The 25,069-nt window shown below is 45.3% G+C and overlaps 1 protein-coding gene across 10 annotated transcripts in view; it reads left to right on the top strand.

The window, feature by feature from the left end:
• tnrc6c1 (trinucleotide repeat containing adaptor 6C1) overlaps positions 1-25,069 on the top strand; it is a 443,993-nt gene that overhangs the window by 78,385 nt on the left and 340,539 nt on the right. For 9 of the 10 annotated variants that reach the window (XM_078401021.1, XM_078401026.1, XM_078401034.1 and 6 more), the window contains exon 3: positions 2,958-3,032. The exons of the other annotated variant lie outside the window; for it this stretch is intronic. In XM_078401021.1, coding sequence (XP_078257147.1) covers positions 2,961-3,032 — 72 coding nt within the window. In that variant the 5' untranslated portion in view covers positions 2,958-2,960. The remainder of the gene's footprint in view (positions 1-2,957; positions 3,033-25,069) is intronic. 10 annotated transcript variants of the gene reach the window in all.

A 25,069-nucleotide genomic window follows, 5' to 3' on the forward strand; every position in this document is an offset into this window, starting at 1 on the left:
TTAGGTCCCCCCTCATCCTTCTAAACTCCAAGAGGCCCAGTGCTGTCAAATGCTCATCATATGTTAACCCAATCATTCCTGGGATCATTCTTGTTCCTCCAACATCTGAAAGGCATTTGGATTTGTAGGTTAATTGGCCTCTGTAAATTGCTTCTGATGTGCAAGAAATGGATGCAAACCTGGGATAACATAGAACTAGTGCGAACAACTGATCGATGGCTCGCATGGACTTGATAGGCTGAAGGGCCTATTTCCATGCTGTATCTTTAAACTGAATTAAACTATTTATTCACAAAATGCTGGAGTAACTCAGCAGGTCAGGCAGCATCTCGGGAGAGAAGGAATGGGTGACGTTTCGGGTCGAGACCCTTCTTCAGACTGAATTAAACTATTTGTTGCCTTGCCAACATTTCACCCTATCACAGATCTTTCTCCTGTTCTCCCTCTGCCAATTAAAAACACATTTGTTTTCTCACTTTTCCAGTTATGATGAAGAGTTCTTGGCCCAAAATATTGGCCCCGATTTTCTTCCCATCAATGCGGCATGACTCAGAGCACACTTCCTGTATTCTCGTTTTTTTTTATTCTGCAGAATCTTCACTTTAATAATTAAACTCTATTTAAAAAATGTAAATCTTTCTCATCTACCACTGTCTTTCCAATCAAACCGTAGCAGCTAATGATCTTTCAGATTTATAAAGAGAACCTTTTATTTAAAAAATATCACATTACATCATCCCGGGCCCCAAACCTTGCTTTGTATTGAGTTTGAAGCTTTCCCTTTGTTGTCTTTCATTCCGTGTTAGTCAGAGAGTCATCGGGTCATTCAGCACAGAAACAGGCTCTGTGGCCCAACGTCCATGCCGAGCAAAATGCTCCATCTAAGCTAGTCCTATTTGCCCATGTTTGGCCCATATCCCTCGAAACATTCCCTGTCCATGTACCTGTCCAAATGGGGTATGGGGAGAAGGCAGGAACGGGGCACTGATTGTGAATGATCAGCCATGATCACATTGAATGGCGGTGCTGGCTCGAAGGGCCGAATGGCCTACTCCTGTACCTATTGTCTATTGTCTTTTAAATGCTGTTATCGTACAAGCCTCAACTACCTCCTCTCTCAGCTCGTTCCATAGACCCACCGTTGTCTGAGTGAAAAAGTTGTCCCTCAGGTCCCTATTAAATCTTTCCTCTCTCACCTTAAACCTATGCCCTCTGGTTCTTGATTCCCCTATCTATTGCCCTCATGATTTGGTCATGTAAAGTTATTGACAGCTTATGTATTTAGAGAAGGTGTAGATTTTTGTCACTTATGATTCAACGCCTTTAAAATATTTAAGAAATGTGATCTTTATTCATCAAAATTTCCAAAAAGGAAAGCAGTGTTTATAAAAACAGTCGTGTTATGCTAAAAGTAGGATATATATTATTGAAAGTTTGGTTGGTTGCCTTGATTTGATATGTACATCGTCATAGATTACAGAGCATGGAAACAGACATTCTGGCCTAACTCAACGATGCTGACGGAAATGTCTATCTAAGCTAGACCCATTTGCCTGTATTTGGCTAAATATCCCTCTAAATCTTCTCTATACATGGACCTGTCCAAATGTCTTTAGACATTGTAATTGTACCCTCTTTGACAACTGCCTCTGGCAGCTTGTTCCATAAACCCACCGTGTGGAAAAAGTTGACCCTCAAGTCCATTATAAATCTTTCCCCTCTCACCTTAAATCTGTGTCCTCTAGTTTTCAACTCCACTTGCTTGGGGGAAAAAGACTGCGATCATCTGCGTTATGTAGGTCCCTCATGATTTTATATAAAACATAGCACAAAAAGTAAGGAAATTTGTGTTTGGTAGATTATTTCTTTGTTGTAACAATGCTTCTTGGCAATAAATCTTATACCGTTGGAAAGCCTGTTTATTTCCCTTTTAAATGGTGCCACATTTGTAAGGAACATGCATTTGTGGGATGAACAGCAGAGCTGAGTATATGGGTTGCGCCCATGAAAGATTTGCCAAATCTTCTCTGCCAATGCCAAACAGCTTATTCTGCTGTTGCTATTGACTCTTGTTTTGAGCTTCTGGTACCCCCAGGTGCTGACAAGAATGGGATGCCATCCCACAACAGTGTGTGACTAGGCTGGTGACCAGCATGAGGAGGTGCCAGGCTGTTATGGCTGTGTATGGTTCTTCCACACGCTACTGTGGCTCCTGTTTATTAAATGAATAAATTGTTAAATTGCCAATATGTCTTGTTTCTTCAGACTTCAATCATCCAATCCACCAAACAACACCGAACAAGAGTCAATGGCAGAATAAGCTGTTTGGCATTGGCAGAGAAGATTTGGCAGATTTTTCATGCGCGCAACCCACATACTCAGCTCTGCTGCTCATCCCACAAATGCATGTTCCTTACAAATGTGGCACCATTCAAAAGGGAAATAAACAGGCTTTCCAAAGGTATAAGATTTATTGCCAAGAAGCATTGTTACAACAAAGAAATAATCTACCAAACACAAATTTCCTTACTTTTTGTGCTATGTTTATGTCTATAAGGTCAGCCATCAACTGCCTATACTCCAGGGAAAAAAAGTCCTATCCAATCTTTCTTTTTCACGAGATGCAAGGAACTGGAGGTGCTAATTTGCCAAATAAGACACAAAGTGTTGGAATAACTCAGCAGGTCACTGACTTGGCCTCCACAGCCTTCTGTGGCAAAGAATTCCAGAGGTTCACCACCCTCTGACTAAAGAAATTCCTCCTCTTCTTCCTAAAAGAACGTCCTTTAATTCTGAGGCCATGACCTCTAGTCCAAGACTCTCCCACTATTTCTTCCTATTGTCTTGTGCCACAGGCAAAACAGTTAATAATCAAATCAGACAAAAAGCCCAACAGGTTATGGTATGAATATTTATTGAACAGCTCTAGTTATGTTTTGTCTTGTTATCTGAGGCAGGAAATGGAAGAAGTTTCACATGATCTCAGAAAAAAGGCAAGAGAAGACAAGGAATCCATTGAGAAGACGAAACCGGTAAGAATATATTTCCCTTGAGACTCTTTATTGTGGGTGAAGATCTCAAAAAATATTTAATTTCAATTTTTGTATTAAACAATGTAATCCTCAGGTGTATTTTAAAATGTAATTTTTGTTCAATTTCATATCAGATATTATGATGTAAACACATATACATTTTAAAGCATATGTCTTTATTATTGTACATAATAATGACACCACCAATATATCGTTTTGATGTCTATCAAACCAATCTTCAGATCAACCTTCTGAAGATATAAGCTCTGATAAATGGTTCATTCCATTCTATAATGTGAAAATGTATTTAAGTTCTTGAAGCTGGAGCTTCAGATCAAAGCAATAACTTTACATTTTTCACCTGCAATTCTTCCAATAATTTAGTTCTTACTCCTTTGATGGTTCGATGAGATTATCCGTTGTTGGGATGCGTTGAGATGCAGTTGAAGAACATGAGTCAATGTAGTTGCTCGGTAATATATTTGATCTCTCCTCGATAAGCTGATCTCATCTGAAGATGCATTAGATGAACCACAATTTGTGTTGGAGAAAGGAAATTGGATTTCCACCTCAGGATTGTTATCTATAAACCCTGCTGAAAGTAGTTATACATTGCAATGTTGTGTGATTAGGAAGAGTTTGGACCCAACTTTACCCACAATTTAGCAGTATGCCAATACTAGTTTTACAGGCTCCCACTTGACTCTTTTTTATTATTATGGTTCAATGGTTCTTTATTATTACGTATGCACGGCACAGTGTGATTCCTCTGCACAACCCACAACTGCACAGTCGCCGTATTTTGGCACCATTTATGAGGAAAAAGTCCAAATTTCAAAGAGCACTCCACAATGCTGGATGTACTGGAGTGCCCCCGATCCACAATGCAGCATGGGAACAGGCCCTCTATGCTGACTATCGATTACCTGTTCACACTAGTTCCATGTTATCCCACTTTCCTATCCACTCCCTACATACCAGGGCCAATTTGCAGAGGGCAATTAACCTACAAACCCTTTGGGATGTGGGAGGAAACCGGAGCACCTGGAGCACGCGGTCACAGGGGGAACATGCAAACTCCACACAGACAGCACCCAAGGTCAGGATCGAACCCGGGTGTGTGGCACTGTGGGGCAGCAGCTCTACCAGCTGCACAGGTAATGGACCCTTGTGTTTGGGTATGGAATCACAACTCACACAACATGGACTTATAACTGGCGATGAGTCCACTTTATCACGGTAAGCCAGAGATGCAACAATTAAAAAGTAATGTTCATTTGTTTATAAATAGTGGAATGCCTTTAAAATTCAAACCAAGTGTCTAGGTAAAGTGAGCATTAAATAATGTATTGAAATAGACTCTCTGTATCTTCTGTATTAGATTCACAGACACTAAAGACCCATCATAAATAAAAGCATTCTTAGAAGATAATCACACAGTATGGTTAAATACAAGGAATCGTTAATTATTTTAATAAATTAAATGCAATGTATTTTTCCCTTTATTAATGTACAGTTGAAAGGAATTTCCTTCCACTGTCAGTTTATTTTGAGCTCATTGCACTAAACATTACTAGCGGGAGATTATCTGTTCTAAATTCAATTAAAGTAGCACCTCCTGTGATTTCTTTCTCATTTTGAATCTTCTTTGTAAATGATTTTTCTCATCAAAAATCAGAACAAACCCCCATTAGTAATTTAGATTAATTATTATGACTTAATGTGTCCCAGTGGAACCTTTTGAATGAATTCATTATAAACATCAACAAAATAGTGTTAGTTTTCCCCTGTTGGCATTATGACAACATTAAAACTGCAATAACTCATATTTGAAAAGTTAATTCCAAGAAGATGCCTATGTAAAACATTTAATTAAATGGCAAAATAAATTACACATGTTAAAACAGATGGTTTTTAATCAGGCAGCTATAAGGCGTGAATACTACAGGAGAGAAAACTTGTGGTTGGATAAAGTATCGGGAAGACCAATTGTATTTCATTAAGAAAACTACAGCCTTCAATACAACTGTGATATCTTACATAAGCAAGATATTAACATTGGAAATAAAGAATTGCAAATCCTGGTTTATACCAACGATGAACACAAAGCAAGTGGTTCAGCGGTACAGTTGCTGCCTTACAGCACCAGAGACCCAGGTTCAATCCTGACCATGGGTGCTGTCTGTACGGAGTTTGCACGTTCTCTCCGTGATCTGCGTGGGTTTTCTCTAGCTGCTCCACTTTCCTCCCACACTCCAAAGATTACAGGTTTGCAATTGGCTTCAGTTTAACAAAATGTAAATTGTGCCTCGTGTGTGTAGGACAGAGTTGGTGTGCGGGGATCGCTGGTCGGTGCGGACTCGGTGGGCCGCAAGGCCTCTTAGCTGAACTAAATTAAACAAAGTGCTGCAGTAACTTCAGCAGTGTGAAGAAGGATCCCGACCTATCCATGTTCTCTCGAGATGCTGCCTGACCTGCTGAGTTACTCCAGCATTTTGTACCTGTCTAAGATATTAAAATTGTTTTGTTACCAGTGCTTACAGTGAACGCAAAGCTATCTTCTGCCTTTTGTTTAATACGGTCCTCTATCCACCTGCAGGATGTAATAGTTTATCCACCTTAAACACCTTAGGGCGGCACAGTGACAAAGCGGTAGAGTTACTGCCTTACAGAGACCCGGGTTTGATCCTGACTGTGGGTGATGTCTGTATGGAGTTTGTATGTTCTCCCCGTGACCTCATGGGTTGTCTCTGGGGGCTCCACTTTCTTCTACCGCTGCGGCACCTGTGAACAGATCAACGTGAAGGGGGGAGTATACCTGCAAATTTAAAGTGGATTAAAGACAACTACAATTATATTGTGCAGGTTATTAGAGATGTTGTTTTGATATTTTGATGTTGATATTACACTGGCAACTCTTAGGAGGATTAAGGTTCTGTGCACCAATTCTGTTTCATTTGTTTTTATTTTTGCCATTTAAAAAGATCTCCGAAATATATCTTGCAGTAATTGTAATTTGTAAAACTACATATTTATCAGGTGTAATGATCAATTTCAGGGGAAAAAATTGTGAAAACCATCAAACTCTAATGTCAAAACATTTAACTGTGCCTAGCCTTGCCTTCAAGTGTTAGTTAGATGACACACACAGCCCATTTAAATGTAATCACTGTTTATGTTGACATAGTTTGACATTTTCTTCTCTGAACTGCTGATGAAATGGGCAGAATGGATTCTGTATGAATGTCCACAATATCTTTCTCATAACATCGGTGACAGAGGCCAGAGATGAATATCAGACACAAGGTGGTTGGTTGGTTGATTGAAAGATACAGTGTTGAAAGAAGCCTTTCGACACATCGAGTCCATGCAGGCCATCAATCACCCCTTGCACACTAGTTCTATGTTATCTCACTTTCTCAACCATTCCCGACACACTGGGGTTAATTTTACAGAGACCAATTAACCTGCGAACCCGCACATCTTTGGAGTGTGGGAGGAAACCGGAGCACCCAGAGGAAACCCACACAGTCACGGGAGAACGTGCAAGCTCCACACAGACGGACCCGATGTCAGGCTCAAACTCAGGTCTCTGGCGCTGTGAGGCAGCTGCACCTATGTCCCATCTGTGTGAAAGGTCTGCTGTACTGCCTTTTCTAAAGATTTATTGCGGAAACGGGCCCTTCGACCCATCGAGTCCACGCCAACCATCAACCCCCGTTACACAAGCACACACGATACATTGGGGACAATTTACAATTTTTACCGAAACCAATTAACTTACAAACCTGTGCGTCTTTGGGGTGTGGGAGGAAATCAGAGCATCCGGAGTAAACCTACGTGGTCACAGGGAGAATGTACAAATTCCATACGGACAGCACCTGTAGTGAGGATCGAACCCGGGTCTCTGGCGCTGTGAGCCGGCAGCAACTCTACCGCTGCACCACCGTGCCACCCAGATGGGAAACGGGAAATATGCAATTCCTTCACATACAACAAATATTTCCAGATGTATTTTGCAGATTCTTAAAAAGTAATTATGTGGATTAATTTCAACACCTTGCTATTCAATTCCGCATAATCTATTTGCAACAGATATGAATATAAATACTCTTTCTGTGCCAGATTAATTCACTGTGAGCATTAGATCAGAGCTTTAAACACAAAGAACCTGAGGAGTTGGAAGATGAAAATATAATTCTGCCGGGACCTCCACCTCTGAAATATCTCATCCTTCCTTGTTCAAGGAGAGGAAATGATTCAAAGCCAGTAACTCAGTAAATCAAATCTGAATGCTTGGCTTTGGCTGTACTGAGATTTTGTCCATGAAATTTAAAAAACAGGCTCAGAACTACATAGACTTGGGGACTTTAATTTCATTAATTTTGCACTATTATGGTCCATTTATTTGTCTGTTTGTTTTTATATATATATATATATATATATATATATATATATATATATATATATATATATATATATATATATCAGTATATATATCAGTATATATATCAATATATATATATATATATATATATATATATATATACTGACTAACATACAAACCTACAAGTCTTTGTGATGTGGGAGGAAAACCAGAGCACCCAGAGGAAACCCATGTGAACACAGGGAAAACATGCAAACTCTTCACAGACAGCATCTGAGTTCAAGATCGAACTCGGGTCTCCAGTGTAGTGAGGCAGCAGCCCTTCGGCCCAACTTGCCCACACCGACCAACGTGTCCCAGCGACACGAGTCCCACCTGCCAGCATTTGGTCCATATCCCTCCAAACCAGTCCTAACCAAGTACCTGTGTAAATGTTTCTTAAACATATCTATAGTGCCTACCTCAACAATCCCCTCCAGCAGCATGTTCCATACATCCACCACCCTTTGTGTGAAAAAGTTACTCCTCAGACATGTTAAACTTATGTCCTTTGGTCCTCGATTCACCTACTCTGGGAAAGAGAACCTGTGCATCTACCTGATCTATTCCTCTCATGATCTTATACACCTCGTTAGATCACCCCTCATCCTCCTGCACTCCAAGGTATAGTCCCAGCCTACTCAACCTCTGCCGACAGCTCAGACCCTCTAGTCCTGGCAGCATCCTTGTATATCTTAGTGAATGAAGGAACTAGTATTAGCAAATCTGTGGTTGGAGAGGGCAGCACTAATCTCTTGACAAACACATAGATAAGTGACAAAATGTGCAGGAAGAAACTGCAGATGCTAGTTTATACCGAAGAAGGACCTCTATATTTCAGTCTGAAGAATGGTCCTGATCTGAAACGTCACCTATCCTTTTTCTCCAGTGATGCTGCCTGACCCGCAGAGTTACTCCAATACTTTGTGTCTCTCTAAGATATTACAGTGAGCGTAAAGCTATCTGTGATACGATACGATATGAGATGATGGAACTTTATTTTTCCCAGGAGGGAAATTGGTCTGCCAACAGTCATAAAACACAAAAAGCATGAAATTAAATTGACGAGTGGAAAGGATTGGGAATGTGCAAAGATTGGGGGGTGGGGAGGGGGGAAGAATTCAGAGTACCCCATGACAGAAGGGGAGAGGAGTTGTACAGTTTGATAGCCAAAGGGAAGAAGGATCTCCTGTGGCGTTCTGTGCTGCATCTTGGTGGAACCAGTCTGTTGCTGAAAGTCCTCCTCAGGTTGCCCAGTGTGTCATGGAGGAGGTGAGCTGTATTGTCCAAGATGCTCTGCAGTTTGAGGAGCATCCTTCCCTCCAAGACCACCTCCCATGAATCCAACTCCGCCTCCAGGACGGAGCCAGTCTTCCTGATGAGCTTGTTAATCCTATTGGCGTCCGCGGCCTTCGCCCTGCTACCCCAGCACACTACAGCGAAGAAGATGGCACTGGCTACCACGATCGGTACAACATCTGCAGTATGGCGAGTCCGAAAACTTGTTGGTTGTAGAAGAAGTTTATTGCAGCCGCAATATTCGAATACAAAGTTAAACAACAAGGTAAAGGACAACCATCAAAAACTTACTGTCTTCTTCGAAGACTTCGCCGAACTGAACATTTCGGGCGCCAAAAGCGCACATGACAACGCTGGCCAATCAGCAATGTCGCTCTCTGGACCAATCCCTACGGTCGCGCTCACACGTGACCTTGCTGGCCAATCTGAGGGTTCGACGACCCGGACCATTCTCTATGGTCGCTACATGACCCCCCCAGAACCCGAGGTACGGAACCTAGCAGGGATCCGGATTTCGCGACCATAACGAGTACGGAGAGGGGCAGCCTGAACCACAGGAGCCGGGGGTTCCGGACTTGGAGGAACTGCCGGAACGGGGGGTCCTGGAGGAACTGCCGGAACGGGGGGTCCTGGACTGAGCGGAACTGACGGAGGTCGGCCTCTCCTAGGGGTTTGGCCGACCAGGATTGGTTGATCCGGATCCAAATGTGCAGGTTTGAGCCGGGACACCGAGACGAGCTCACTTCTGCCGCACATGTCTAAGGTGAAGGTAGCCGTTCCCTTACGCAAAACCCGGAACGGCCCTTGATAGACCCTCTGCAACGGGGCACGATGGGAATCTTTTCGCAGAAACACAAACTCACAGTCCTTCAGGGAAGGCGGTTCATGTACCATGGGACACCCATGACGTGAAGTCGGAACTGGAGCCAGGGAACCCACCCGTGCCTGGAGAGATGCTAAGACTGATGGGACTGGAGGCAGCTGGTCTGAGGGGTCCGGAAACAAATCTCCGGGTACTCGAAGTGTCGAGCCATATACTAGCTCCGCGGACGACGCACCGAGATCTTGCTTAGGAGCAGTCCGGATGCCCAGAAGAACCCTGGGGAGTTGGTCTACCCAGTCCGGGCCTTCAAGCCTTGCACTGAGGGACGCCTTAAGTTGATGGTGGAACCTTTCTACAAGTCCATTTGCCTGGGGGTGGTATGCAGTAGTGGGTTGTAACTTGGAACCGTACAGTTCTGCGAGCGCGGCCCAGAGGGACGAAGTGAACTGCGGCCCCCTGTCAGTGGTAATAACTGCCGGGACCCCGAAACGAGCTACCCAATGGAGGGCCAAAGTCCTGGCACAGGAGGCTGACGAAATATCAGACAATGGAAAAGCCTCTGGCCACCGGGTGAACCGATCCACAACCGTGAGGAGGTGGGTGTAGCCCCGGGAGGAAGGCAAGGGCCCGACCAAATCCACGTGGATGTGGAAAAAACGAACTGCTGGGACCTCGAACTCCTGTACGGGGGGCTGGACATGGCGCTGGACTTTAGCGGTCTGACAGGGAACGCAGGAACGCGCCCAACCCGCTACCTGTTTCCGTAGGCCATGCCAGACAAACCGAGCTGCTACTAAATCAGAGGTGGAGCGGATGGACGGGTGCGCCAGCCCATGAATGGCATCAAAAACCCGGCGCTGAAGGGAGGGCGGTACTACCGGCCTGGGACGGGGAAGGGAAACATCACACCAGACTTTTGTGCCTTCCGACCCGCAGGCTACCTGAGCCAACTTCAATCCCGAAGTGGTGGACTGGTATGCCGAGGCGGTATCCGCTAGAAGCTGCGCCTCCGCAAGCTCCTGGGGATCCACCTCGCAGTCCACCGCCGAAATAGGGGAAAAAGCAGGTCTAGACAGTGCGTCAGCAACGGCATTGAGCTTACCCGCGACATGACGGACATCGGTGGTAAATTCGGAGATAGCAGTCAGGTGCCGCTGCTGGCGGGCCGACCATGGGTCAGACAATTTGAAAAATGCAAATGTTAATGGTTTGTGGTCCGTAAAGGCCACAAATGGGCGGCCCTCAAGGAAATACCTGAAATGACGAACAGCTAAATAGAGGGCCAGAAGTTCTCGGTCAAATGGGCTATACTTCAGCTCAGCCGAATTTAGTTGCCGGCTGAAAAACGCCAAAGGCTGCCAACGGCCACCGACCTGCTGCTCCAAGGCCCCGCCCACCGCCACGTCAGAGGCGTCAACCGTCAGGGCCGTGGGGGCGGAGGGGCTCGGGTGGACCAACATGGTGGCGTCTGCTAATGCTGCCTTAGCTGCTGTAAAAGCCGACTCTGCGGCCGGGGACCATATCAACTCTACCGGTTTTCCCGCGAGGCACTGGAAGAGCGGGCGCATGACCCGCGCAGCTGCCGGAACGAACCTATGGTAGAAGTTAACCATGCCTACGAACTCCTGTAGTCCTTTTACTGTGGTGGGCCTGGGAAATGCCCGGATAGCCTCCACCTTCTCGGTCAAAGGGGAGGCGCCGGCAGAGGTAATTCTGTGCCCTAAAAAATCAAGAGAAGGGAGGCCAAATTGACACTTGGAGGGTTGGATAATGAGCCCGTGGTCTTGGAGCCGCTGGAACACAGTCCGCAAGTGGACCTGGTGTTCCTGCACTGAGGGGCTGGCGACCAGGATGTCGTCTAAATAAATAAACAAAAAGGGTAAACCCCGACCCACACGGTCCATCAGTCATTGGAAAGCCTGTGCCGCGTTCTTTAAACCGAAAGGCATACGCAACCATTCAAACAACCCGAACGGAGTAATCGTGGCAGTTTTCTGTATGTCCTCCGGACGCACTGGAATCTGGTGGTATCCTCGCACCAAATCGATTTTGGAGAACACCACCGCTCCTTCCAGCCCAGACGAAAAGTCCTGTAGGTGCGGTATGGGGTAGCGATCAGCCGTGGTGACAGCATTGAGACGCCGATAATCGCCACATGGTCTCCACCCCCCAGATGCCTTGGAGACCATATGCAACGGCGAGGCCCACGGGCTGTCGGACTGACGGACAATGCCCATTTCCTCCATCTTCCTAAATTCCACCCGTGCCACCACCAGTTTGTCTGGCGGTAGTCTCCTGGCCCGAGCGAAAACGGGAGGGCCCTCGGTGCGGATGTGGTGGACCACGCCGTGCTTGGCCGAAGGCGTGTCAAAACGTTGGATGAGCAGCTCTGGAAACTCCGCCAGGATCTCAGCATACGAGTCAGGGGCCGCGACGACGGCCTGGACAGTAGGGCTGGGCGGGGAGGCAATTGTCTGAGCGACGGGCTCCTCGCTGGCGGAGGGTCGGAGGTCGTTACCGCGGACATCAGGGACCAGTGAAAAAGCCCAGAGAAAATCTGCGCCTAGGATCGCTTGTCTGACGTCTGCTATGATGAATGGCCATTCGTACGTGCGGAGGCCTAACACAAGGGACATCTTCCGTATACCGAAAGTGCGAATGGGGCTGCCATTAACCGCGATGAGGGTGGGACCTGTCTTACCCGTTCTGGTTTCGAGGTCGGTCGGCGGCACTATACTGACGATGGCTCCCGTGTCTACCAAAAATTCTGTGTCCGTGAATCGATCGTGGACGTAGAGGCGTCGGTTCTGGCCAATCGCAACTGCCCCTATGTACGATCGGCCGAGGCATTTCCCGCGAAGGTACAAGGTGAGCGGCAGTTGCGGGATTCTCTACCCCATCGTAGGTGATAATAGCACCAGCCACGATTGTGCGGATCTTTTTGGCGGGCTTTCGGAGAACTGGCGGGAGACGCGGCGCCATCTTGATGTCGCTGTGGCGTGGTCACTGATGTCGAGACCTTGTTGATCGAACCGCTTGCCTTGTTTTTAGCCGCTATGAGCGCGTCCGCTTTCGCTGCATATGCTTCGGGGTCCTTAAAAGAACAATCCGTGAGCAGCAGTCGGACATCCTCAGGAAGCTTCTCTCGGAATGCCTGTTCGAACATAAGGCAATCCGTATGCTCACCGGCTAGCATCATCATCTCGGCCATGAGAACGGACGGCCGTCGATCTCCGAGGTCCGGTAGGTGCAGAAGTCTTTCAGCGCAATCATGCCTATTAAACCCGAAGGTTCGCAGTAACAATTTCTTCATTGCCTCGTACTTGCTTTCCGCAGGCGGATTAACGATGAACCGCATCACGCGCGTGGTCGTCTCCGGTGATAGAGCGCTGACGAGGTAGTAATACTTCGTCGAGTCGGCCGATATGTTCTTTATATGAAATTGGGCTTCGGTGTGGACAAACCAAGATTGCGGTGAATGTGTCCAAAACAATGGAAGGTGAACGCTTACCGCGCTTAACTCCGGTGTGCCAGGCGCGGCAATCAACAACGGGGCGTCGTGTTCCTGCATAGTCGGTGATCGTCTAGATCACGTCGGGGTCACCAATATGGCGAGTCCGAAAACTTGTTGGTTGTAGAAGAAGTTTATTGCAGCCGCAATATTCGAATACAAAGTTAAACAACAAGGTAAAGGACAACCATCAAAAACTTACTGTCTTCTTCGAAGACTTCGCCGAACTGAACATTTCGGGCGCCAAAAGCGCACATGACAACGCTGGCCAATCAGCGATGTCGCTCTCTGGACCAATCCCTACGGTCGCGCTCACACGTGACCTTGCTGGCCAATCTGAGGGTTCGACGACCCGGACCATTCTCTATGGTCGCTACAGCAGCATCTTATTGCAGTCGTTGAAGGAGCAGAGCCTTCTCAAAAGGTACAGGCAGCTCTGTCCTTCCTTGTACAGGGCCTCAGCATTCCTGGACCAGTCCAGTTTACTGTCCAGGTACACTCCCAGGTATTTCTACTCTCTGGTAAACTGCACATCCGCACCATTGATGGAGACAGGGGACAAGGTTGTTCCTCTCCTCCTAAAGTTCACCACTAACTCCTTAGTCTTGTCAGTGTTGAGCTGCAGGTGATTCAGCCCACACCACTAAACAAAGTCGTTGACTCCACCTCTGTATTCAGTTTCCCTCCCCTCACTGATGCAGCCCACAATTGCAGAGTCTATTGCCTTTTATTTAATACTTTCCTCTATCCAGCTGCAGGATGTCATGGTTTCTCTTTACCTTAAACACCTGAGGGTGGCACAGTGGCGCAGCGGTAGAGTTGCTGCCTCACAGCGCCTGAGGCCCGGGTTCGATCCTGACTACGGGTGCTGTATGTGTGGAGTTTGTATGTTCTTCCTGTGCCCACATAGGTTTTCTCCAGGTGCTCCGGTCTCCTCCCACAAAGACGTGCAGGTTTGTAGGTCAATTGGCTTCTGTAAATTGCCCCTAGTATATAGGATGCAAAACTAGGATAATGGGTGATCATTGGTCGGCCTGGACTCAGTGGGCCAAAGGGCCTGTTTCCACGCTGTATTTCGTTTTGTGATCATTTAGCAGTTACTAATCTACAAATTAAAATGAATGAACACACCCTGATATTTTCCAGGTATCCATCATATGGGTTCAACAACTTCATCGTTTCACTTGTAGCTCAATGTTAAATCTCGGTGACATATTCCAGCAAATCGTCAGAATGATCCACTTGATCTACAGCTCCCTGCATTTAACAGTAGGTAGCAGTGATTGCTATCTGAATGACTTATTCATAATGGTGAGTGTCCACAGTCTTACGATTAGGCTTAGTTCATTCATACTGCTATATCAGAACTGTTGAGTTCTTTAGCGTGCTTCCAATGTTTTGTAATCTTTCAGATGAGGGACTTTAAACTAGAGTTACTTGATTGCAATATTGGCATTTCCATCAAACTAATCGCTATGACAGACCTACGAGTGAACAACATTTTGCCACAGAAGATACATATTGATTAAGTGTACGGCAATCTTAATCTACAGCTTTGTCTGCCCCCTTGCAGTGAATAAAGAAAGGGATTGACTGGTAAACACTCTGCATTGTAGTGGACATTGGGTACTGCCAGACAAGACAAGTAGAAAGCTGGGCAAACAATGGAGTCGAATTAACCTAGCCCTTTTGCCTTTTTTTTTTTCCCCTTCTATCTCCTTAATTAATTCTTTTCCACCCTGCTGATCTCTCTTTTCAAATTGCTTGACTAGCCTGCAGTACCTCCCTCCGTTACGCTGTAGGTCAAAGTGAAATCAAACCTCATTTTCAATTCAGATGGGGCAGCTGTTCAACAAGGATTCATTGTTTTGTTAACTCCTTCTGAGGTGAATTTGCAGAAGTGTACCGTGCGGAACAAGCTCAGTATCATTAAGCTGTGACAAATGTCAACATTTTCGGTTTGGTAACCATAAAACGTGCCTGCCTTGAAAACAGACAGAATATACAAATAGATCAACAGCAAAGATTCTCCTCGAAGCGACATCAATTTTCAAAAGGACGTGATTTATTTTAAGGGGATTCTGTGTCTAAAAAGCCTCACTGGCTTCACACACTCCTCCCAAAGACTCCTCAGAATGGGAAAGCCTTTTGTCTGGAACACAGTTCATCTCTATTGTTCAAAATGCACTTAAAGCTGCCCCACTGTGTGCTGAGAACACTAGCTATTGTCAGCATGTTCCATATTCCCAAAGCTCAAAGATTCTTTCTTATCACGTACGCACTGCACAGTAAAATTCGTTTTGCATAGCTTACACAAGTCGCCATATTTTGGCGCCATTTACACAAAGAAAGAGTACAAAGTGCAAATTCCGGTCCACATGCGGGAAGAACTGGAGCGCCCCGGATCCAGGTAAGCCCCAAGGCCTCCTCCGTCGCCTTCGACCGGCTCGGCCAGCAATCCGACGTCCATCTCCTCGCCCGACCGCCTCTGCCTCCGGCAGCAGACCTTGAAAGCACTGAAGGCAATACCCTGCTCCCTCTCCCACTCCTCGCATTCAGGTTCACCAACGGCTCCCTCCTCCTCGACTCTCCTATCTTCAGGGCCGAGCTAGGCGGCTTCTGAGTTTCCCCCCTGCAGGCAGCGGCCCACCGGGTCCTTCCTTGCAGCAGTGAGCCAGGCCTGCCGCTGGGCGGCCCACCGGGTCCTTCCTTGCAGCAGTGAGCCAGGCCTGCCGCTGGGCGGCCCACCGGGTCCTTCCTTGCAGCAGTGAGCCAGGCCTGCTGCTGTGCGGCCCACCGGGTCCTTCCTTGCAGCAGTGAGCCAGGCCTGCCGCTGGGCGGCCCACCGGGTCCTTCCTTGCAGCAGTGAGCCAGGCCTGCCGCTGGGCGGCCCACCGGGTCCTTCCTTGCAGCAGTGAGCCAGGCCTGCCACTGGACGTGACTGCCCGCTGGGTCTGTCCTTGTTTGCGGTGGCCCACTGAGTCCGTCTTTGTTCACCACCGCGATCCCAGGAGCAATCGCTTGTCTACACTGAGTGGGCCAATGATGCGATCAGGCAATGTGTATAAATTGCTAAGTATTCCCCTATCTGAACCCTCAGCTTTCTATCAGCCAAGTCTGGTTTTGTCCAGTATGGTCACATTCATTTGAATGGCAGCACAAGGAACTGCAGATGCTGGAAATCTGCGCAAAGCACAAAGTACTGGAGTGACTCAGCGGGTCAGGCAGCGTCATTGGAGGGAATGAACAGACGACATTTTGAGTCGGGACCCTTCTTCAAACTGATTGTAGTAAGGAGGGGGAGAAAGATGGGGGTGAGACAAAGGTAAGACGAGGAAAGATTTAATAGGAACCTAGGTGGCAACCTTTTCACACAGAGGGTGGTGGGTATATTTAACAAGCTGCCAGAAGAGGTAATTGAGGCAAGTATTAAAACAAACTTTAAAAGACATTTGGTCAGGTGCATGGATAGCAAAGGTATGAATGAATGAATGAATGAATGAATGAATGAATGAATGAATAAGTTTATTGGCCAAGTATGTACATATACAAGGAATGTGCCTTGGTGCTCCGCTCACAAATGACAACACAAACATACAGTTAACAATTAAGTTTCGAGAGATATGGGCCAAACGCAGGCAGTTGGGACTAATGCAGTTGGGTACTTTGGTCGGCATGGGCACGTTGGGCCGAAGGGCCTGCTTCCACACTGTATGACTTTCTGTACTTCCATATTTTACTGGATAGCATGCAAAGCAAAGCTTTTCACGGTCCCTCATTACACGTGATCATAATAAGCCTAAACCTACCCTTTTCTCGTTTAAAACTTTTGAGTGTGTCCCAGTTGCTAGTTGTCCCACGCAATGGCCAGTTGTCTGCACAACTGTGTGTCGACAATGAACAAGCAGCATATGTGTTGTATGATGAAGCAAGGATCTGTAGATGTTGGTTTACAAAACAAGACACAATGTGCTGGAGTAACTCAGCGGGTCAGGCAGCATTTCTGGAGAACATGGATAAGCAACGTTCTGGATCGTGAAAAAGTCTGAAGAAGGGTCCTGACCTGGGACGTCACCTAACCATGTTCTCTGGAGATGCTGCCTGACCCATTGAGTTACTCCAACATCTTGTGCCCTTTCAAGTGTTGTATGCTGCCTTACTGAGTTGCATAGACACAGGGTACAGAGGGGATACAAGGAAATGTAGATGCTGGTTTACTTTGAGAAGATTTTGCAGTCTGAAGAAGGGTCCTGACCCAAAAGGTAAATGCTCCATGTTCACTGGAGATACTGCTGACCCAATGAGTTACTCCAGCACTCTGTATTTTTTTTAATGTAGTACAGAACCTGATTCCATCCTAGTCACAGTATGATTTCTAATCATAGTTTTCAGTAAGTAAGAGAAAGAGATATAGGAGACTGCAAACTGTAACATCGAGATTCAGCAACAGCTTCTTCCCTACAGCCATCAGGATATTAAACACTCCAACCTCCGAATAAGCTCTGAACTACATAGACGGGGGCATTGGTTTTGTCTTTTTGCACTGATATTCTTTGTTTGTTTGTTTTATGTGTATATATATATATATATATTGTGTATTGACACATACACACATGCATACAGACATACAGATATATGCATAAAATATGTTATGGATATATCTGTGTGTCTGCATGTGCGTGTGTGTACACGATATATATATACTCATAAAACAAACAAAGAATATCAGTGTAATAAGGCAAAACCAATGTCCCCAAGTCTTTATCTACAGCATATATATATAATAAATGAATAATATATAATAAATGAATAATGGTTCAAGATATACACACACTGAACCATTTTTCGTTATTATATTGTTTCGGAGTCCTGTGTTTACATATTATTTTGTGCTGTTGCAAGTAAGAATTTCATTGTTCTGTTCTGTTCTGTTTGGGACATGTCAACAATAGAGAATAGGTGCAGGAGTAGGCCATTCGGCCCTTTGAGCCAGCACCGCCATTCAATGTGATCATGGCTGATCATCCACAATCAGTACCCCGTTCCTGACCTCTCCCCGTACCCCATATGCCAATAAAACACTCTTGACTCCTGTGGTAAAAGTTCTTTGACAGAGATGTTAAAATGCTGAACTTCTGGTGGCAAGCGATGGATTTGACTTTTCTATCGACATTGTACGTGGCAATATGGCAGTGAATGAGCTACTTGATACCATCTGCCATTGTGTCAAATTTAACAGATTTAGAAGTAATAATGCTGTGTGCAGCATTCACAGCGAGGTTACTGAACAGTGTTAAATAACATGTTTTTTAAATCTCTGATTAAATCAGTGATTTCCATCTCAGCTTGTGCAACACATTTCCAAAATAGCTTATCATATTCAAGTATGATTGGATCTCTTCCTTAAAGAAAAGATTAGTCTGTGCTCTTTCTTTTATGAATGGATTGGATAGTCACTGGCATAGAATTAATCCATGCTCAGCAATATATTCAATTACAGTATTCATTCATTGAAAAAAAAACATGCATTTTGATTCTAAAACTAGGCTGTTTATCCTGGTGATAAATACCAGTAAAATAAACTAACCTGTATTGTGTGGATACTCAATAATATATTTGGAAAGGAAGTGGAACAGCAGAACTACATATTTTAAATCAAAGTTGGAAAGATTCAACAGTAAATCATATCAGACTTCTCTCGACATCTGTTGTTTAATTACAGTGTGTTCATCTGGCCATGTGATAGCTGATTAAATTGACATGGAGAAGGAATTCCTTTCATCTTTGTAAAGTGATTTTTTTATTTCTGGTATTAAGAGATAACTAATAAATAAGAAGCAGATATGTTTATAAGTTTCGTTTATTGTCGTACTGAGGTGCAGTGAAAAGCTTTAGGTGCGTGCTAACCAGTTAACAGAAAGAATACATAATTACAATCAAGTCAATAGACAATAGGTGCAGGAGGAGGCCATTGGGCCCTTCGAGACAGCACCGCCGTTCAATGTGATCATGGCTGATCATTCTCAATCAGTACCCTGTTCCTGCCTTCTCCCCATACCCCCTGACTCCGCTATCCTTAAGAGCTCTATCCAGCTCTCTCTTGAATGCATTCAGAGAATTGGCCTCCACTGCCTTCTGAGGCAGAGAATTCCACAGATTCACAACTCTCTGACTGAAAAGGTTTTTCCTCATCTCAGTTCTAAATGGCCTACCCCTTATTCTTAAACTGTGGCCCCTTGTTCTGGACTCCCCCAACATTGGGAACATGTTTCCTGCCTCTAACGTGTCCAACCCCTTAATAATCTTATACGTTTCAATAAGATCCCCTCTCATCCTTCTAAATTCCAGTGTATACAAGCCTAGTCGCTCCAGTCTTTCAACATATGATAGTCCCGCCATTCCGGGAATTAACCTAGTAAACCTACGCTGCACGCCCTCAAGTCATTCACAATGTACAGATACATGATAAAGGGAATAACGTGAATAACGTTCAGTGCAAGATAAAACCAGTAAGGTCCGATCAAAGATAGTCCGAGAGTCTCCAATGTGGTAGATAGTAGCTCAGGACAGATCTCTGGTTGTGGTAGGATGGTTCAGTTGCCTGATAACAGCTGGGAAAAAACTGTCCCTGAATCTGGAGGTTTGCATTTTCATACTTCTATGCTTTTTGCCCGATGGGGAAGGGGAGAAGAGGGAGTGGCCAAGGTGCGACTCATCCTTGATTATGCTGCTGGCCTTGCCGAGGCAGGGTGAGGTATAAAAATGGAGTATATGGAAGGGAGGTTGGTTTGTGTGAAGGTCTAGGCTGCGTCCACAATTCTCTGCAATTTCCAGAGGTCTTGGATGGAGCTGTTCCCAAACCGTAGAAACATAGAAAAATAGGTGCAGGAGTCAGCCATATGCTTTTCCCCATATCCCTTAATTCCTTTAGCCCGAGGACTAAATCTAATTCTCACTGCTGCGATGCATCCTGATAATAAGCACACCGTAAGTCTCCGGCACAACTGTAGATGTCGGTGAGTTGTCTCAGTATAACTTAATACTTGTCCTTCTTTCATTGAAGATAGACACAAAAAGCTGGAGTAACTCAGCGGGACAGGCAGCATCTCTGGAGAGAAGGAATGCGGGGCGTTTCGGGTCGAAACCCTTCTTCAGACTGGTTAGGGATAAGGGAAATAGCATCTACAGTTCCTTCCTACACACCTCTTTAATTAAGGTACAGACCCATATGCATACTTTTATTCTGTCGTATAGTTTACAACTGGGTGGATACAGGGAAAACAATGAGGGGCATGGATAAGGGTCGAGAGTAGGAAACATTTCTCTCTAGCACAAGTGTCTAACGATAGAGAATATTCTTCAGTCTGAAAAAGGGTCTCGACCCAAAACGTCACCCATTCCTTCTCTCCAGAGATGCTGCCTGTCCCGCTGAGTTATTCCAGCATTTTGTGTCTATCTTCGGTAGAGAATATAGGTTTGGACCGAATGAAATAAGGCGCAGAGAGCATGCCAGGAAGATGTTTCTGACCCAGAGTGTGGCTGGAATCTGACACGTTTTGGTATTCATTTATCATGTGGACTGAGATACAGTGAAAAGCTTTTGAGTAAGTGGTGGTGGCAGGTGCACCAACAATAGTTAACAAGTACACGTCCACCACCGATTTCCCGGCACCCTTGGTTCCGGGGTCTTTCTGGATTATCCGCTTTGTCCGTCCAACAAAGGTCACGGCCGCTGACTAGTCGAATGGTACTGGAACATTCCGCCTAGGCCACCGAGAAGCCAAGATATCGGGCCACATCGTCGGCCTCGGATGTCGGCATGGGGAGCGGATCTGCCGGCTCCGGCCAGGATAGTGCCCACGAACCCCGGCAGCTGAAGGCAAATTCGACCCGCCGATCGGAAATCCCGATACGGGTGCCAGAGGTTATGGGGAGAAGGTGGGAGAATGGGATTAGGAGGGAGAGATAGATGAGCCATGATTGAATGGCAGTGTAGACTAGATGGGCCGGATGGCCTAATTCTGTTCCTATCACTTATGATCTTATGACAAGGTCGGGATTGGCTGCCTCACCCGGACTAGGCGGCACCTTTTCGGGGGAACTTCTATGGGGAGATTTCAAGCGCACTCTCATAATTTTCTCTGAGTAAAGGAAGTGCTGGACCATCGGTTACCAAAAAATCGATGGGTGACCTGTATTTAGACCAGCAAGTAAACCACCAAATTATGGAAGACTATGGACCATGTGCTGATAAATAGAAATGGTATAAATGGGTTGAAGCCCAGATTGATGCCCTCAAAATTCCAAAGAGTACCAGTCTAACTTCCTTGGCCCATCATGATAGGAGAATTCTCTCATCCCAGGAATTCGCCAAGTGAATCTCTCTTGGGGACACAGGGAACCGCAGGTGTTGATTTACAAAAAAGGATACAAAGTGCTGGAGTAACTCAGCAGGTCACGCAGCATCTCTGGAGAACATGGACAGGTGACGTTTCAGGTCGGGACCCTTCTTCAGACTGATTGTAGTAGGGGAGATAAAGGTGGAAGAGAGGTGGGGGCGGGACAAAGACTGGCAAGTGATAGGTGGATGAAGCCGAAGAAGGCTCCCAACCCGAATCGTCACCTATCCATGTTCTCCAGAGATGCTGCCTGACCTGCTGGGCTACTCCAGCACAATGCGTCTTTCATTGATTCTCTTCAGGATTGTCTCCAGTGCTGGTACAGTTAAGACAATGCACAGTACTGCACCTAGAGTACTCTGGGTATAGCCTTAGCAGTTTCTGCAACAATGCCTCGAAGATGCTTGAAGATGGCGCCAGTGGCAACTTTTTACGTGCTCTTCTCAAAGATGGATCTACTGTCCGATATATTCAATATATGGTATGTGATCTAAATGGGTAGCATGAAAAGCTTTTCACTAATTTATAAAATCATGAGGGGAATAGATCGGGTAGATGCACTGAGTCTCTTGCCCAGAGTAGGGGAATCAAGAATCAGAAGACATAGATTTAAGCTGAGGGGGGAAAGATTTAATATGAGACTGAAGGGTAACTTTTTCACACAGATGGTGGCAGCTGCCCGAGGAGGTAGTTGAGGCAGGTAGTATTGCAAAGTTTAAGAAACATTTGGACAGGTTTAGAGGGATACGGGCCAAATGCGGGCAGGTAGGACTAATGTAGATGGGAACTGTTAGTCAGTCTGAAGAAGGGTCTCAACCTGAAATGTCACCCATTCCTTCTCTCCTGAGATGCTGCCTGACCTGCTGAGTTACTCCGGCATTTTGTGAAATAGATGGGAACTGTTAGTTAGTGTGGGAAAGTTGGGCAGAACGGCCTGTTTGCACACTATATGACTCGATGACTCTCTGACTCCTTGACTCTGTTTATCGGTACACGTGACAATAATAAAGCTAAACCTAAATATGATACTGCATTGATGAGGCAGGAGCCAAGATTGTTGAGCTAGATATGGCACACTCTGCCTATGGGCATTCATCTTCCTTCTAATGAGGAAAGGAAATGATCTTTTGATTCTCGTATGTCAATTTAATAGATGTTACAGCTCATTAAACCTTTCACGTCTAGAGAAAGCGCCATTCACTGAAGTATAAGCTGCACCTTCCAGTACCAACCTGTTCCTGTTCATCCCCCAGCCCCTCCATCTCCCACCGTCTCCTCTCTGTGCCTCCCAAGCAGCTGAACTCACTGTCTGATCGCAGCTGTTCCTCAGTCAACACCCCCACTCCATTTATGGCCACTTATTTAAACTAGTTGTGGCTGCCCCTTCCACTGAAGAGGTGACACTGGTGCATGTAATTACATTCAAGCAGATATCATTTTCCATAACAAGGTGATATTTCTTTCATTACGGGCTGGAATTCAGCGCCTCCTCTCTGAGACTCAGCCTTTCATTAAGCAAAAAGACTTTGTGCAAGGGTGTGTCTTTTTGTTACTTTCAACGCATTCCCTCAATAATTATACTGATATCAAGAAACAAGGTTAAACGTAACTCTATCTCTCTTTGCACTAAGCAATTAAATCTTCAATCTGGTGTTGGCTCCTCCAGCAGCTCCAAAGCTACCCACTTTGTGTGAAAAAATATCCCTCAAGTTCCTATAAAATCTTTCCCCCTTCACCTTAAACCTGTGCCCTCAGGTTCTCGATTCTGGGCAGGAGACTGTGCATGTACCCGATGTTTTCCTACGATGATTTAATACACCTCCATAAGATCACTCCTCATCCTCCTGCACATGAGGGAATAGAGCTGCAACCTGCTCAACCTTTCCTTAGTAGCTCAGACCACTTTTTCAAATTTTTCATTCACAAGTGTCATGGGCCACTTGTACCAATGTTGGCCTTCATGGGACTTGTAAGCTCTACTTTAGTAATACCGATCTAGTGTTGTGCTGGTAAATTGCTGAACATACGTCATCTTTAATCAATGCCTTTTCTGGCATCAACCGATTTTTACTTACTTAAAAGACCTCAAAACACTTCTGTTGCAATTGAATCAAACATGCATGCTCTGTTTAAATAAAGTTACAAGCCCTCGTGTTTCTCACAACTATGCAAATACAAACAATATTGGTTTAAGTGCAAATCATAATTCATAATCAAATTGTTCCATTAGAGCTTTTCATTCCTTCCAAATATCTGTTCAAAGCAAAAATATCGTGTAGATACGAGGAATTTCAGATGCTGGAATTCTGTGGAAAACACAAAGTGCTGGAGAAACTCAACGGGTCAAGCAGCATGTGTGGTGTTTGAGTTTGAATTTAGTTTATTGTCACAAGTAACGAGGAACAGGGTAAGGCTATCGTTGTGTTCTAACCAGTCAGCGGAAAGACAATACATGCTTAAACTCGAGCCATTTACAGTGTACAGATACGGGATGAAGGGAATAACGTGAGCCTGGGTATCGGAGAATGGACAGATCCGAGAAGAGACTAAGAAGAACATAGTTAAAGTAAGAAATGATACTGTTGGAGTAGAGATTTAAAAGAGAGGCGCGATTGTAATGTGTGATTGCAGATCCACTTCTGTGACCAGCACGCAGAGAGCTGACTGGCTTGGGCACCATCTTGGAGTGAACAGGCAATGTTTCGGGTCGGGACTCCTCTTCAGATGGGTTCCGACCTAAAACATCGCCAATCCATTCAGCACAGGCAGCACCCATAGTCAGGATCGAAAACAGGTCTCTGGCGCTGTGAGGCAGCAGTTCTGTTGCTGCACCACTGTGATATACATTACTTAACGAATATCAATAATTATGAGGAAAAAACTAACTTTGACGAGAACACTGACTGTTAAAGCACTTCCCAAGAAGTTGGTTCAACATGGATCATTTCCACCTCATTATGGGATGGGCTAGGAATTCCGTCTGAACATTATCCAGAAGACGAATAGATTACATTTAGAAAGATATGTTTTGAAATGGCATTGGCAGCCCCTCCAGGCTAACCTGCCAAGCTTGATCAACCTGTGAATAATGATGATAAATTCCTTGTGAAGAGTTTGCGTTGGCCCAAATGACTGGCAATATAGAACAGTACAACTAAATGAGAGTCAGGCATCTTTTCATATTCAAAGCCACTCCACAAATTATCAATATATTCACCTTGGTGACAAATTTAGCTGAAGCAGTTATTGAGAACAGCAATGAAATACAGACTAAATTTGTGAACACAACCATGTAATAATTGCTTCAAAACAAAACTATTTTTATTTGACGTTATTCTTGCCCCTCAAATCCCTGACAGTGTTTGGTATTTATACTTTAATTGTGCATTTCATAAGTGCATAAGTTCATAAGTTATAGGAGCAGAATTAGGCCATTCGGCCCATCAAGTCTACTCCGCCATTCAATCATGGCTGATCTATCTTTCCCTCGCAACCCTATTCTCCCCATAACCCCTGACATCCGTACTAATCTAAAGCTAGACATAAAATGCTGGAGTAACTCAGTGGGTCAGGCAGCAT

The sequence above is a fragment of the Rhinoraja longicauda genome, chromosome 6 (genome assembly GCF_053455715.1).
Source record: "Rhinoraja longicauda isolate Sanriku21f chromosome 6, sRhiLon1.1, whole genome shotgun sequence".
NCBI lineage: Eukaryota > Metazoa > Chordata > Chondrichthyes > Rajiformes > Arhynchobatidae > Rhinoraja > Rhinoraja longicauda.